Source organism: Schistocerca nitens, chromosome 11 (assembly GCF_023898315.1).
Source record: "Schistocerca nitens isolate TAMUIC-IGC-003100 chromosome 11, iqSchNite1.1, whole genome shotgun sequence".
Lineage (NCBI taxonomy): Eukaryota > Metazoa > Arthropoda > Insecta > Orthoptera > Acrididae > Schistocerca > Schistocerca nitens.
Genome location: NC_064624.1, coordinates 107,850,406 through 107,866,859, shown reverse-complemented (window position 1 = coordinate 107,866,859; position 16,454 = coordinate 107,850,406). Strand labels below are relative to the sequence as shown.

The following is a 16,454-nucleotide window of genomic DNA, read 5'->3' as shown; positions in this document are numbered from 1 at the left end:
CTGGCATTCTCCAAGGTAGTGTTATAGGCCCTTCGCTGTTAGTTATCTATATAAACAATTTGGAAGACAACCTGAGCAGCCGTCTTAGGTTGTTTGCTGATGAAGCTGTTGTTTATCGACTAATAAAGTCATCAGAAGATCAAAACAAATTGCAAAACAATTTAGAAAAGCTATCGGAATGGTGCGAAAATTGGCAGTTGACCCTACATAATGAAAAGTGTGAGGTCATCCACATGAGTGCTAAAAGGAATCTGTTAAATTTCAGTTACATGCTAAATCAGTCAAATCTAAAGCCCGTAAATTCAACTAAATACCTAGGAATTACAATTACAAACAACTTAAATTGGAAAAAACACACAGAAAATGTTGTGGGGAAGGCTAACCAAAGACTGTGTTTTATTGGCAGGACACTCAGAAAATGTAACAGATCTACTAAGGAGACTGCCTACACTATGCTTGTCCATCCTCTTTTAGAATACTGCTGCGCGGTGTGGGATCCTTACCAGATAGGACTGACGGAGTACATCGAAAAAGTTCAAAGAAGGGTAGCGTGCTTTTGTATTATCGCGAAAGGTGGGAGAGAATGTCACTGAAATGATACAGGTTTTAGGGTGGACATCATTAAAAACAAAAATGTTTTTCGTTGCAACGGAATCTTCTCACGAAATTCCACTCACCAACATTCTCATCCGAGTGCGAAAATATTTTGTTGACACCGACCTACATAGGGAGAAATGTTTACCACGATAAAATAAGGGAAATCAGAGCTCATACAGAAAGATATAGGTGTTCATTCTTTCCATGAGTTATACAAGATTGGAATAATAGAGAATTAGGAAGGTGGTTCGATGAACCCTCTGCCAGGCACTTAAATGTGATTTGCAGAATATCCATGTAGATGTGTAAGTAGATGAATGTGGAAGTGTTTTGTTGACTTTAACCTACTTAGGCAGAGATGATAATTGTGAGAAAATAATGGAAATCAAAACTTAGATGAAAAAGTTTAGGTGTTCATCTTTTCTCAAGTGCTAGTCCAGAGTGGAATGGTTAAGAAATAGTGTGAAGGTGGTTCTGTGAACTGTCTGCCAGACATTTAAATATGAATTGTGGGTAGACGCAGATGTCTGCCACACACTATAATATGATCTGCAGGTAGGTAGAGATGTCTAACAGCCCAAAATCGAGACCTTATGCAATGCTACAGGTCTGTCTGCCACCACAAACTCCGGGTGTGTGGATTCTCTTTGACCACCCACTTGACAGTCAGTTAGAACTGGCTCAAACTGGTGGAATCAGACTACGTAACTGAAAGAAAGCACTACGATGGCCGTAATGTGTAGCGCATTGTGGTTTTTGCCCAGTGATTTTGTAGCACGACAACACTCGACCCCACATTGCAAGAGTTCAAAACGTACCTGGAAACATTAAAATGGAAAGTCCTACCCCACCAGTCATATTCTCCAGACATTACTCCCTCTGACTATCACCTGTTTAGACCAATGGCATGTGGCCTGGCTGACAGACACTTCCGGTCTCAAGAAGAAGTCACAAATTGGATCGATTCGTGGATCGCTTCCAAAGATGAAAAATTTTTTTGACTTGGGATTCGTTCACTGCCTGAAAGATGGGAGAAAGTAGTGACCAGCGATGGAAAATACTTTGAATGATACATGTGTAACCAATTTGTTTAATTAAAGCCTGAAATGTTGGGGAAAAAACGGTGGAAGCAAAGTTGTACATCTTGTAGCACAGTGCTATTTGAAATCAGTGTCGCTGAGAGCAGTATTGTCATTGAAAGGCATAACTGGTGAAGTTTTAATTCTTACCCGGTGTGAGTTTACTTTGTTTTCTTCATACTGTTATTTTTTCATGTAAAGTTTCATTGTGGCTTCTCACATCCTTTCAGTGACATTGCCGACAATTTGTTTGAAATTTGAGACTTCTCTTTAAAAGTGTCACATTTCATTTGGTAAATTCTTTTCTCGTGTCTTCTCTGTATGTTTAAGATCATTGTCGTTTGCCGAAGTGTATTTGTTAAGTAATTGCTCGTGTCTCGGTAATCCCGAGAACAGACGACGAGAATAGTAATTTCCGTCGTCGCGTGTGTCGCAGCTCCACCAGCAGGAGGTGCAGCAGCTGAAGCGGGACGCGGCAAGCTGCGCGCCGTGCCCTGCGAGTGCTGCGCTGGTGAGCCACCTGGACGCCGGTCTGCGGCACGGCCTGCGCGAGCAACGCCCCGGGTACTGGCCGCTCGTCGCGGACGTCTCGCACTCGGAAACCCGGCGCACTCTGGCCGGCATCTCCTCGCCTTCATCCAGGGGTGCGTGTCTGGTATTGCTTCTCTGTGAGGCGAGATTCTTATCGGACTACAGCTGTCTTTTGATATTTACCAACAAGTTGAGATGACACTATAAATAACTACACTGCCGGGGGAAAAAATTAGTACACTGTAACATTACAGGAGTATGTGCAATGTAGTCAGATCTACTTTGCGTTACGTGAGCGTAGGGGAGTCCAAATGAGTAGTGACCCATGACGTCATATCAACTTGAGATTTTTTTATACATGTAATTCATTTCTAAATTTTATTGATTAGTTACAGAGTAAAGAATTTAATTATGTACAACATTTAATAGATAATGAGTTTTAATAAGATAGTTATAAATATGTTTTGACTTAGCAAATCACCTTGTTGCATTATGCATGATATGTTCTCTCTTTGCCCGCATCTCGTGGTCGTGCGGTAGCGTTCTCGCTTCCCACGCCCGGGTTCCCGGGTTCGATTTCAGGCGGGGTCAGGGATTTTCTCTGCCTCGTGATGGCTGGGTGTTGTGTGCTGTCCTTAGGTTAGTTAGGTTTAAGTAGTTCTAAGTTCTAGGGGACTTATGACCACAGCAGTTGAGTCCCATAGTGCTCAGAGCCATTTTTGTTTTCTCTTTGTAAAAACAAAAACTTCCTTGTTTGCTCGAGTGCGGGATCAAGTAGTCGTCGAATGTGGATCTGCTGTAACTTTCATGAATGGGGATAGAATTGTTAATTTACAACTGGCACCAAGGCTTTGGACAAAGTGTATATATACAAATTTTAACAATGACGTTCTCTTACATTATTATGTTATTTCATGTTTGATGTTACAATTGCAATAAGTTAATCCAGCAAAAACTGACATTACAGGGTTTTAGAAGAACTTAAAACAAGTACAGTGATAATGCATATTTCCGAAATTAACAATCTTTTACAAGTGCAATTTTGAAACACACGTACAGTTAACACTTAAGTTCTTGTTATTCGGTCCAGAACATATCTTTACATAATGTAATCAGTTATCCAATTTTATGAAACAGTTTTGGGCGGGTAATATTTCTAAATCATCAAAATTGCAATTCAAATGTTCAAAATAACTTTTTACAACATTTGAAGGCTAAAATGCGGAATAATTACATACATCGCAAAATCTTTAAACCGTATTACAAAAAATTTATGAATCATTCTTCTAACATTATTTATGATACACATTGTCTTTCTGAATCAGTTTATGTCTCCAGTTTAAATAAACCTTCTCTAGTTTTAATAATGTGTGGATATTGCACTGAATTTCTGTATAGAATGTTCTAGAAACATTAATTACGAGTTTAATTACAGATTTTTAGTTGGTGATTTCCATAAGAATATGTTGTTCTGACTTGCAAAGGTACATAAATGTTAAGCTTTTCCAAAATTAGTGGTTTACACAATTAATTTGCATTTTGGTAAACAGTGAATTTTACCAATTGAATTATAATTACAAAACTGAATGAAAAACTTTACTAACAAATGGTCAAGTGGCTCTGAGCACGACGGAACTTAACATCAGAGGTAATCAGTCCCCTAGAACTTAGAACTACTTAAACCTAACTAACCTAAGGACATCACTCACATCCATGCCTGAGGTAGGATTCGAACCTGCGAGCGTAGTGGTTGCGCTTTTCCAGACTGAAGCGCCTAGAACTGTCGGCCACAACAGCTGGCATTGCTAACATTTATACACTATTAACACTGATTTCAGAACTTGTTCTTTCTCTTCAAAACATCCCAAAATTTGTATTAAAGTGATAATAACTTATCCCAACTGTACATTACTTTACCCTTACATTACCACCTGTGACACAGTTTAAAATTTTCATTACAACTGTTTCACACTGTTGCTCTAAGTGTCCTTATACAACACCCACATCTGTTTTAGCATGTATCGCATACTACCGAACCTGCTGTATCGGATACTCCACACGATCCAATACAGCCTGTATCATTACAATGTATAGGCAGCATTTGACAGTCTTGAATGGATTACAATCTTTGAAATTCTGGGTATCGCAGGGATAAACTACAGGGAAGAATAGGTTATCTATAATTTGCACAAAATCCAAGAATCCAGTTATTAGAGTCAAAGTACATGAAAGGGAAGCAGTGGTCGAGTAGAGAGTGAGACAGTGTTGTAGCTTACACCCAGTGTTATCCCTCTGTACATGGAGCAAGGAAACCAAGTAGAAACTGGAGAAGGAAATATAAATTCACGGAGAATTTGTAAAAACTTAGAGCTGTGCTGAAGAGATTGTAATTTGGTCTGACTGCAAAGGACTTGGAGCAGCAATTGCACTGTATAAATAGTATTTTGAGAACAAGTTATGTCTGGTGTTTGTTCTTTCAGACGTGTCCGGAAGAACAGACATCACACAGATAAGTGCATTGACTGGGGAGGGGAGGGAGGGGGGGGGGGGGAATGCTGCACTGAGGAATTGTGCAACATAAACAAAAGTTGGTAGGCACGTTCCTACAGCTGGAAGATGATGTCTATTGAAATTTCATGCCAGTTGTATAGTAGTGGCACTGTGAGGGTGCAAATCAGTTTTGCTTTAAATATAGATGGTAATGGTTGTGAGTCTTAGTTACTTTTGAGGTCGGATGTGGTGTGTTGACGTTAATCGAGAATGCCCTCGAGGCAACAAAGACACCATTATCGACACCTGACTGGGTTTGAATAAAGTCGTCTCATAGGCCTACGAGAAGCAGGATGTTCCTTCTGTGATACTGCACAAAGTCTCGATAAGAATGTAGCCCCGGAAAGACTCGGTAGGAATGTAGCCACTGTACACGATTGTCGGCAGTGGTGGTCACGAAAATGTTTGGTGGCAAGAAGACCGGGCTACCGAGAGGGAAGACGGTCGTGTTCGGCATATCGCTCTTGTCACATTGCACTGCATCTGCAGCGGCAATTTGAGCAGCAGACAGTGCCAGTGTCACAGTGAACTGTTACTTCGAGGACAGCTCCGAGTGTACGTGTCACTGGCATGAAACCACTGCGATTTCCAACTTCAGTGACGTCAAGCGAGAGGTCATTGGAGGGCAGGGCGGATGTCTGTTGTTTTTTCTGATGAAAGCAGGTTCTGCATCGGTGTCAGTCGTGGCCGTGCGTCGGTTAGGAAGAGACCAGTTGAGGACCTGCAACCGACATCTCTGCGTGCTAGACACACTGGACCGATGCCTGGAATTATGGTTTGCGCTGCAAATTTGTACACGAATCTGACGATTTAAACTTCCGTGCTGCCAGAACAGCATTCCAGGGGGTATTTTCCAACAGGATAACACTTGTCCATGTGCCACTATTGTAACCCAACACGCTGTACGAGGTGTCGACATGTTCCCTTGGCCTACTCGATAACCAGATCCATCCCCAGTTGAGCACATATGGAACATCATCACACTCGCATCATCCACAACCGGCATTAACCGTCCCCGTATTGACTGACGAAGTGCAAGCATAGAACTCCATCCCACAAACTGTACAACACAATGCGTGCTTGCTTTCGACATTCTGGCAGTTAGACTGGTTATTAATGTACCAGCGTTTCACAATTGCAATGGCTCTTGTCGCACTTAAATTAAGCTGTGACCTTGTAATGTTAATCACTTAAGTATGTTAATTTCAGAAATGTGACTCCAACAAATTTCATTACCCTATAAGGTGTACAACTATGCTTCTGCCGTTTGCCGGTAGGTGGCGTCCACGGTAAGTAGCGGTCGAAAGAAACAGATTGCAGACCTCAGGTAGTTAGCTTGGACCTCGGTCAACGTAACCTCATTCAAACGTTAGTCGATTTGTGTCTGCATCATAAAGTTGTTCTTGATTGAAAATGTCAGTTGCGGGAGGTGTTACTGTTTTGTTTCAATATGCAGAAAACAGCGGCTGAGGCTCATCGAATGCTCTCAACTACATACAGTAAGGATGCTATTAGTGTAAGAACGTGTCGTGAGTGGTTTCAACACTTCAAGAATGGTGATTTTAACGTCGTAGACCGGCATAGTGGTGGAAGAAAGAGTGTTATTGAAGATGCAGAATTGGAGACATTGCCGAGTGAAGACTCGCATCAAACTCGAGAAGAATTGACACGATTAGTGGGAGTGACACAGCAAGCCATTTCAAAATGTCTCGAGGCTATGGGCACGATTCACTTGGGTCCCCTGTGAGCTGAAATCGAGGGACATTGAACGGCATATGTGTGTTTGTGAACAGTTGCTTCAGAGGCAAAAACGGAAAGGATTTCTGCATCGCATTGTGACTGGGGATGAAAAACGGGTTCATTATGTAACCCTAAAGGCAAAAAATTGTGGGGATATCCCGGCCGTGCTTCCACTTCGACGGCCAAACTGAATATTCACAGCTCCCAGATCGTGCTCTGCATATGGTGGGACCAGCTCGGCATCGTGTACTATGAGATGTTAAAAGCGAGTGAAACAATCACAGGTGCTCATTATCGAATGCAATTAATGTGTTTGAGCAGAGAATTAAGACAACCGGCCGCAGTACAGTGAGAGGCACAATAAAGTGATTTTGCAGCGCGACTACACTTGACCCCACGTTGCAAAAGAGGCCAAAACATATTCGGAAACGTTAAAATGGGAAGTCCTACCCCACCCGCTGTATTCTCCAGACATTGCTTCCTCTATCACCTGTTTAGATCAATGACGCACGGCCTGGCTGACCGACACTTCCGATCTCATGAAGAAGTCACAAATTGGATCGATTCGTGGATCGTTCAAAAGGTGAACAATTTTTTGATGCGGGATTCGTACACTGCCCGAAAGATGGGAGAAAGTAGTGGCCAGCGATGGAAAATTCTTTGAATGATACATGTGTAACCATTTTGTTTCATTAAAATCTCAAATGTTGGGGGAAAATGGCGGAAGCAAAGTTGTACACCTTCTAGTATAATTATTTTTTGGTGTTTTTCGTTTTTTTCTGGCAGTATCTATGCGCCTTGATGGTAATTAAAGGTCGTTCAGTGCAGATGCATTCTTCTTCTGAACTCTTGCAGGAATCAATGTGGGGCTGCGAGCAACGGACAGTGGGTGCCGCATGTGTAGTGTGCGACAAGTTGGGAGTATGGGTTGAATGGGAAGTGTGATCAGATATCTGAAGCAGTTAAAGCAACTGCTCCCATAAAGTGAAAAATCTGTGTAAGAGTCCTGGTCTGGCACAAATTTTCACTTGTTGTCATTGAATTTATTTTGATGCCCGATTGGGTCTAATATTGGAATTTTGACATAGAACAGACATTATAGAATGTTATCAAATTATATGTTAGGCGGTGTTGATACACTGAAAGTAGTAGATGAGATTTCCTATTTGGGAAAAAACAGTGATAAAGTGATGATGGCCAGAGTAGAGTGGATATAAAATGCAGACTTGCAAGAAATGTGTTTATTGAAAAGAAAAATAACACAAATTTTAGTGTTAGGAAGTCTCTTCTGAATGTAGTTGCCTGGAGTAGGCATGGCTCTTGTTTACAGGCTGGGGAAGGGTGCAATATTTTATCAATTGTAACTAACTGAGACATTGGACTACACTATATATCAGTGTCTCACCATAGCGGAGGTTGCAGTTGGGGCCAGGAGGGTGGTGGGGGGAGGAGGGGGGGGGGGGGCAATGTCAGACTCTAACCAGAATTTCAAATAGTGTATATTCTTTCCTTTTCATAATCAACCACTAAATATGCCAGAAGTTAATTCGAAGATAAAATCTTTAGGTAGTGTATTTATCCGCCGATTTTGCTTTTCCTGATGCTTTATCACAACAAATCATAATAAAAGATATGATTTGGAGAGATACTTAATACTGTGTATGTTATCTTTGTTGCATACTTAAGGTTTTATGTTTTTTCAATTCTAAACTTTATAGTTGTTTAATGTTTTGTGTGTGTTCACTCCGGGGAATTTGATTTGACCTGCTGAAATGATGATGTTTCTGTGGTATTGTGGGTCTTGTGCTGTGATTGTAAATTTTGGATGGGTAAATTAATACTGAAGATTTTGCAATCGACTCAAGCAATGACATAGAAAACAATCTTGGTTTGCACATGTTCTCTGGCTTGTTCGTACAATGGAAGCAGCACTCTCCTGAGAACAAGAGCTCTTCCACCTACATAACATCTAATATTACAGTAAATACTTCTATGAAGTTAATAAGAAACTCCTAGGATTTTTTAGAAAACATGAAATGGAAAAAAGAAGAAAAAAAATTGGAAATAGTAGGACGCAAACTCGTGAACTTTGATTTCATAACTTTGCAGTGCATGACTATAACCACTACACAGTTGTGACCTTCAGATATATTTGTCTTATAATATGTGACGTGTCATTAACTGACCTTTAATTTTAACAGCTCCTACTGAGAACACACATTTTTGATACATCTTCAATGTGCCATTGCCTTGAAATAGCACACTTTTATTTATGTATTTGAATTATCCTTTTGGAAGATACGGTAAATCAACTTTGTTTTGCTTCTTTGTGTTTAATTTTTGTTGCTCCCAGGCTTCCTTCATCCTTTGAGAGAGTCATTTCTTCTCTTTCTGGGTACACTTTCTTCCATTTGAAAACTCAATTCTTTCCCGAAATCCTGCCTTTTGTGTTGCCTCTTTGAAAGGTGTTCTGTTATCTATTATGCCCATTTTAATGCCTATGTTTTTCATATCTCTGTCAATTTCAGTGAACCGCATGGGTTTTGATTTGTAGCTGTTCAGTAAGCTGAACATTTGCTTGGTTAGTCTGTTGTTATCCATTTGGTGGGTGGGTTTCCATAAAACTACAGTCTTCTTTTCCTCATTACATCAATTAGCATTTCCAATTTCAAACAAAGCTCTGATTTTAATTTGTATTCGATGTTACTATTATTTCTAAGTTCCAGTATTTTTCTTGGAATTCTTCTTTCAACTTTCTCCGGTTTTTCAAGATCCCCCAAATCTTGTTAGTGTAAGTGATTCTGATGCATACAGTGTTTCAGGCCTTACCACTGTTTAAAAGATATTAGTTTTTGTTATAGTTTTGTGTTCCGGGACCCCCCCCCCACCCACCTTTTTTTTTTTAAATATTTGTAGGGGCATCATTGATATTTATCATAAAATGTGTTCTTTTCAAATGATATTTTCAGTCTAATTTTGTCTGCTTGTTTCTCTAGTTCTGTGATTTGTTTTTTGACACTGTCCAGTGTGTCAATAATTAATCCTTTGTCGTCTGCAAATGCTAGACAATTGACGGTGATTTTTATTTGGGCTTCTTCCTAGCTGAACACACTTAGTATTGCTGGATTTTCTCCATTCTCTCACTACCTTCTCCAATGCACAGTTATAAAGTAGTCGTGATACACCGACTCCCTGTCTTACTCGTGATTTTGTTCCAAAAGGTGTTGACAGGTCCCCCACGAAGTTTGCGTATTTCTATCAATTGTGTCGTATGGGGTGGATGTATTGATGCTGATGTCCATTCTGATGGTAAGCTGTTGTCCAAATTTCATTAATGATTTCTGTAAGACATAGAATAATGTTGTCACTAGAGTGTTTCCACAGTTCAATAACTATGTTGTCATCTTCTGTTGCTCTGTTATTTTTGTTTTATGATTTCTCTATTTTCCTCTATGCTTTTATAAGATGCAAATTACGATCTCAAAGCAGTGGAATACAAAAATTATTTAACCACCATTAGGACAATTGCCGTTACTTTCTTCCGACGAATTATACAGACTAAAATGCATTGTTGAGAGCTGCATAGTGTGCTAGTGCTTTGAAACAACATTTATTCGTATGACATAAGTCCTACCAAATGTTGACTTCAACAAAACCCCGTACGGCATCTGTTCTGCCTGTGATGTAGACGTGACAAGACGTGACGAGGGACGGCTAGACTGAAATGACTGAGTCTTCAGGAGGGCCATAAGAAGCTGTGCCCTCAAATGCCTGGCATTTTGAGGTGCAGTTAACTGCTACCTGTTCAAAATAGTCTGACGATATCGACAGTTCCAAAATTGACTGCCATTATGTACGAGGGCAGTTCAATAACTAATGCAACACATTTTTTTTCTCGGCCAATTTTGGTTGAAAAAACCGGAAATTTCTTGTGGAATATTTTCAAACATTCCCACTTCGTCTCGTACAGTTTCATTGACTTCCGACAGGTGGCAGCCCTGTACGGAGCTGTTAAAATGGCGTCTGTAACGGATGTGCGTTGCAAACAACGGGCAGTGGTCGAGTTTCTTTTGGCGGAAAACCAGGGCATCTCAGATATTCGTAGGCGCTTGCAGAATGTCTACGGTGATCTGGCAGTGGACAAAAGCACGGTGAGTCGTTGGGCAAAGCGTGTGTCATCATCGCCGCAAGGTCAAGTAAGACTGATCTCCCGCGTGCGGGCCGGCCGTGCACAGCTGTGACTCCTGCAATGGCGGAGCGTGCGAACACACTCGTTCAAGATGATCGACGGATCACCATCAAACAACTCAGTGCTCAACTTGACATCTCTGTTGGTAGTGCTGTCACAATTGTTCACCAGTTGGGATATTCAAAGGTTTGTTCCCGATGGGTCCCTCGTTGTCTAACCGAACACCGTAAAGAGCAAAGGAGAACCATCTGTGCGGAATTGCTTGCTCGTCATGTGGCTGAGGGTGACAATTTCTTGTCAAAGATTGTTACAGGCGATGAAACGTGGGTTCATCACTTCGAACCTGAAACAAAACGGCAATCAATGGAGTGGCGCCACACCCACTCCCCTACCCTCAGCCGGTAAAGTCATGGTTACAGCCTTCTGGGACGCTGAAGGGATTATTCTGTTCGATGTCCTTCCCCGTGGTCAAACGATCAACTCTGAAGTGTATTGTGCTACTCTTCAGAAATTGAAGAAATGACTTCAGCGTGTTCGTAGGCACAAAAATCTGAACGAACTTCTCCTTCTTCGTGACAACGCAAGACCTCACACAAGTCTTCGCACCCGAGAGGAGCTCACAAAACTTCAGTGGACTGTTCTTCCTCATGCACCCTACAGCCATGATCTCGCACCGTCGGATTTCCATATGTTTGGCCCATTGAAGGACGCAATCCGTGGGAGGCACTACGCGGATGATGAAGAAGTTATTGATGCAGTACGACATTGGCTCCGACATCGACCAGTGGAATGGTACCGTGCAGGCATACAGGCCCTCATTTCAAGGTGGCGTAAGGCCGTAGCATTGAATGCAGATTACGTTGAAAAATAGTGTTGTGTAGCTAAAAGATTGGGGAATAACCTGGTGTATTTCAATGCTGAATAAAACAACCCCTGTTTCAGAAAAAAAATGTGTTGCATTACTTATTGAACTGCCCTCGTAAATTTATGTTGCAAACATTCAAAATGTGTCTTGATAATTTAAATTGTCTGATCCATTATTGAGAAATGTATTTCAGTCTATAAGTAGCGCAGTTATGCCTCAGAGCCTTTAACTACAAGCTTGCCTAGCCTGGACTGAAGCTATGTACGGAAGTGAGACGTGTATGATAAGCAGTTCAGCTGTCAAGAGAAAAGAAGATTTTTGAAATGTGGTGCTACAGTAAATTTGGAAGATTAGTTGTGTAGATTAGACAACTAATGAAGATGGACTGAATGAGACTGAGGAGGAAAGAGCAAGATAACTGCATCATTAAAGAGAAGCCTGTTGCTTTAGGTGCTACGAGTTATCAAACTGTCAGTCTCGCATGTGCTAGAAAAAATGTGTGCTTTTTTATCAACAAACAGTCCTTTCGAGCAATGCTGAAAACAGTATTTGTGATCTGTCATTGCTGCTTCACTACCTATTAATGCCAATACAGTTAATTTGTTGGCACATGGATATAATAAAAGAATGAAAGGATTCTAACTGTAAATGTTGGCAGTTGCCGTAGATTGGTTGAATGCTCACGTATTCGTAGTTCTTCAGTTTTATCTCAAATGATTTCAGATTACAGATAAAGGAAGGAGTATTACATTCAGAGACACTGCGTTGTTGTCACAGCAATGCAATGAAAGTAAATGAGTTTTAATTTAGTAGATTGTAATGTTATTGATTTCTAGAACATAATAAACCGACAAACTCCACTTTGCGACAACCACAGAGTTTTCATTAGGTAATAAATCCAGTTATTCCCATTCGAGAAGCAGACCTAAGAAAGGAAAGTACTTCCCATGGAGATTAACCCATAAGCGCATATGTGTATTTTTGACATTTCTACATGCGTGGGATATTTTTTACCCCGGTCAGAAAAGACAAATATTTCAGGAAATTTGAATGTACATTTGTATCTCAGAAGATCAGCGTGTTTTTGATTTTTTAAGATGTAAACACTCACTTCTCATAATCAAAAAAATTAAATGTCTCAAACTGGAAATTAATGTTCCTTGGATATTAACCTACTGCAAGTCTGGCATGTAGTTCTAGATTTCTCTCCCCCCTCTAGCCAACCCAACCAATTTTACTTTTTTTTAATGATTGGCTTCTTAGCGCCGCTGCTTTAATTGAACTCTTAAAGAAAATAAAACAGATCATACTGGAGAATTTGCCGTGCTGAAGAATATCCTCCGGCCAATTCTTGGGAGCTGTGAAGAACCGTCGCTGGACTAACAGCCACCCTGTCACGAAAAACAAAAATTTTTTGCACAGACTGGCCAGAATGCGATTGTCCGCAACTTCTAACGTTCACTGTTGAACCAGTTTCATTGAACATTGAAAAAACTCTGTGATCTTTCGATTCATTTGGTGCGTCATTGTGCCCTAGAATTGCACAAAAGTGTCTCACTGTTGCTGCATAACTTTTCCATTCTGATAAAATATTTTTACTATGCGGCCAGCTGACAGTTAAAAATATATTATGTGATCAAAAAGTGGCACACTCTTTGAAGAACCTTTTAAGTGGTGAATTGTTGCGTTTGCTCATTTGATTGTGTCATATAAAGGACAGAAAATGAAATAACAGCTTGTATAGGTTAATTATTGTCTTTTGCAACTGTAGTAAAAGTCTTAAGAAGATCAGATGCCTTTTGCTTTAATCTAAAGCATCTTAAGTGGTCACTAACAGTATGGTGTTTTCTCTTGCAATTTTGTGTGCTGTGATCATGAGCAGTTCAATTGCTTTACTTAGTGATACAAACAATTTTTATTCTTTACGTTACTCATGGTTTTTTGTTGCTTACTTCTTGTTCTTCAAAGTTTATGTGCTGCGTTTTTGCATGCAGCACTTTCACTGCACTAAATATGTCCACATGTCTTGCGTTCAGAAGTATCATTGTCCTCTTGCCATTTCATGTGTTTTGTTTTGGTATTGCAGAGTGCATTTGTCTTTTGTTTGTTTTGGTAGTGGTGGGAGCATCTGCTATCGCTCAGTCAGTGTAATTTTTGACTGGAGGGGGTGGGGAGAGGGTGAGGGGAAAGCGAGAGAGAGAGAGAGAGAGAGAGAGAGAGAGAGAGAGAGAGAGAGAGAGGGAGGGAGGGAGGGGGGCGGGGAGAGCTGACATATCCTAACTACTGTGTGTGAAAATTGTTTTACTGTGGTACAGTGATTGATGATCTAGGGTGAGGGTATCGCCTAGGTTGTGGTATTATTTTGTGGCGTCTAGGGGCTTGTTCTTTCTCAGTAGTATGTTTTATCAGTTTAAACAGTGTCTGGTTGCTAATGTTTGTCTGTCCATTTATTGTGTGTTTCTTCTCTATTATTGCTTTTTGAATTTGAAAGATTTCTTGTGAGTTTGAGAGATTTTTCTTGTCACTGACTCTGAAGACTATTTTCGTGTCCTTTTCTATTGTGGTAAGTATGAGGCGTGTTTTTTAGTAAGTACTGTTTTGAAATTAAAAAAGAGACGTGTTAAGATATCTCAATAATTTTATTTTTACATGAAGGCTTGTACCTTAATCTACTTTGCTACATAGTTTCTGTCAATACTGAGGCACTTGTCATAATGTTGTACCAGTTTTTGAATATCCTCCTCATAGAAGTCTGCCGCCTGACTTGTTAACCACTGCATCACCACTGTTTTGACTTCATCGTCATCTTGAAGATGCTGACCGCCCAGGTGTTTCTTCAAGTGCAGGAGGAGATGGTGGTCACTGGGAGGGTGATATCGAGTTTCCCATCAAAAAGATGTGATGAGATCTTTGGTCTGGTTCGCCACATGCGAACGGGCTTTGTGTTGCAGCAAAACGATGCCTTTGCTCAACTTCCACGGACTGTTGCTTCGATTCTGGTATGAAGTAGGCCACCCATGTTTCATCGCCCGTAACAATTTGCTTAAGAAATCATCACCGTTGTTATGGTACCGCTCGAGGAAAGTCAATGCACTGTCTAAACGTTTGGTTTTGTGCTCATCTGTCAACATTTTTGGTACCGAACGTGTGCACAATTTTCGGTAATTCGAGTGCTCGGTCACAATGCCATACAAAACACTGCGAGAAACATTAGGAAAGTCATCCTGCAAGGAGGAAATTGTAAAGCGTCTGTTTTCTCTCACCTTATTGTCCACTTCCTGCACCAAACTTTCATTAACGACCGAAGGACACCCACTCCGTTGTTCATCGTGCACATTTGTGCGGCCATCTTTAAATGCTCTCACCCACTTTCTTACCATTCCATCACTCATAATGTTTTCTCCGTAAACTGCACAGATCTCACGATGAATATTGATCGCTTTTAGGCTTTTAGCACTAAGAAATCTTATAACGGCCCATACTCCACAGTCGGCGGGACTCACGATTATTGGAGACATCTTGAACACTCGGTTAACAATGTAAACGAGGAAGAATCGGACTGTAATGGCCTCAGTGTGTAGATTAAGGTACAGGCTTTCGTATAAAAACAAAATTATTGAGATAATCTTAGCACGTCTTTTTTTTAATTTCAAAACGGTGCTTACTTAAAAAACACACCTCGTATATCAGAAAGTCAGTTTGAAACTAGATACCAAAATTTGTCACACACACTACAGTAAATTACTACTACTCCTCATTTGTTAATTAAGTAAAGAAGGCAAAGCAACCACAAATACACTGCTGAGAGTTGCACAACACGTAAAATGGCAAACTTCCAACTGTCGGCACTCCCGAATGTGTTAGCGACAGTAAAACGAGAATAAAAAGTCACCTGTTTGATAGTGGAGCAGGAATAGTAGTAACAGGTGAGAATTTCGGCTAGGGCACTCGAGTGTAAGATTCTCGAGAAGGCAAAACTGTGTGCCGAGGGTACAGGAAGACGGTGGTAGGTCACCACACGTGCTGAGGAACGTCTGCGTGTGCATTCACAGGGAAGGCGTGGGTGCAGCTGGCCGTGTCGGAGGGCTCGCTGCGCAGCCACCTGCAGTGCGCGCTGTCGGACCGCGAGGCGCTGGCGCGCCACTACGGGGACCGCGCACTGCTGCGCGACCACGCGCGCTCGCAGCTGCTGCTGCAGCTGGTCGGGGTCGCGGACGCCGTCGCCGGGGGGCTGCTGCGACAGGTGCGTCTCTACCCCCGCAGGGGCCACTCGGTGTCACCCGGTGGCCCTCTGACTTTCTCTCTACTTGTACTGCGTGGAGCTCAGTGATCGGACACGAGTTGACGAGAGCAGTATGGCACATTTCTGTAAAAAGAAAACCTCGAAAAATTGTCCCCGAAAGAGTTTCCGGTGCTGTTAGCACAGAACTTTTCAAGTAATTTAACTTTGGAGCTGTCTGTAATTGAGTATATAACATATAAATGCTGTAGTTGCGGAATTGCCAGTTTGTTTCTTTCTTGTAGCAACTTGCTTTTGTAATTTGATTTGAATTCTGTGGTTATTCTTAAATGGAGATGCTAATTGACAAATACTGAATCACAATTTTAAATAAAAATAAAATCATATTTTTAAGTACCAGTCACATGAAAAGAAATTAAAATTTGATAGACGTGAAACATCTTATTAAAGTGAAGAAAATCACACATACCAGCAATACTGTTCAGCCTATATAAACGATAAAGTATTTTATTTCTTTATTTGGTGCTTCACATTTTTGAACCAAATTCTAATTAATTTTCCATGCAATTAGTAATTAAAATGTAAAATTTTTAGTTTTATTAAAAATATTCAATATGTTAAATGTTAATTAGCATCCCATTGGGTAACTCTCCCCCAACTGAC

The 16,454-nt window shown here is 40.9% G+C and overlaps 1 protein-coding gene across 1 annotated transcript in view; it reads left to right on the top strand.

Moving 5' to 3' along the window:
- The window catches only part of LOC126212672 (pleckstrin homology domain-containing family M member 2), a 282,889-nt gene that overhangs the window by 17,585 nt on the left and 248,850 nt on the right, over positions 1-16,454 (top strand). Inside the window, exons 2-3 of the mRNA XM_049940093.1 lie at positions 2,113-2,320; positions 15,604-15,794. Of these exons, the coding sequence (XP_049796050.1) occupies positions 2,113-2,320; positions 15,604-15,794 (399 nt within the window). The remainder of the gene's footprint in view (positions 1-2,112; positions 2,321-15,603; positions 15,795-16,454) is intronic.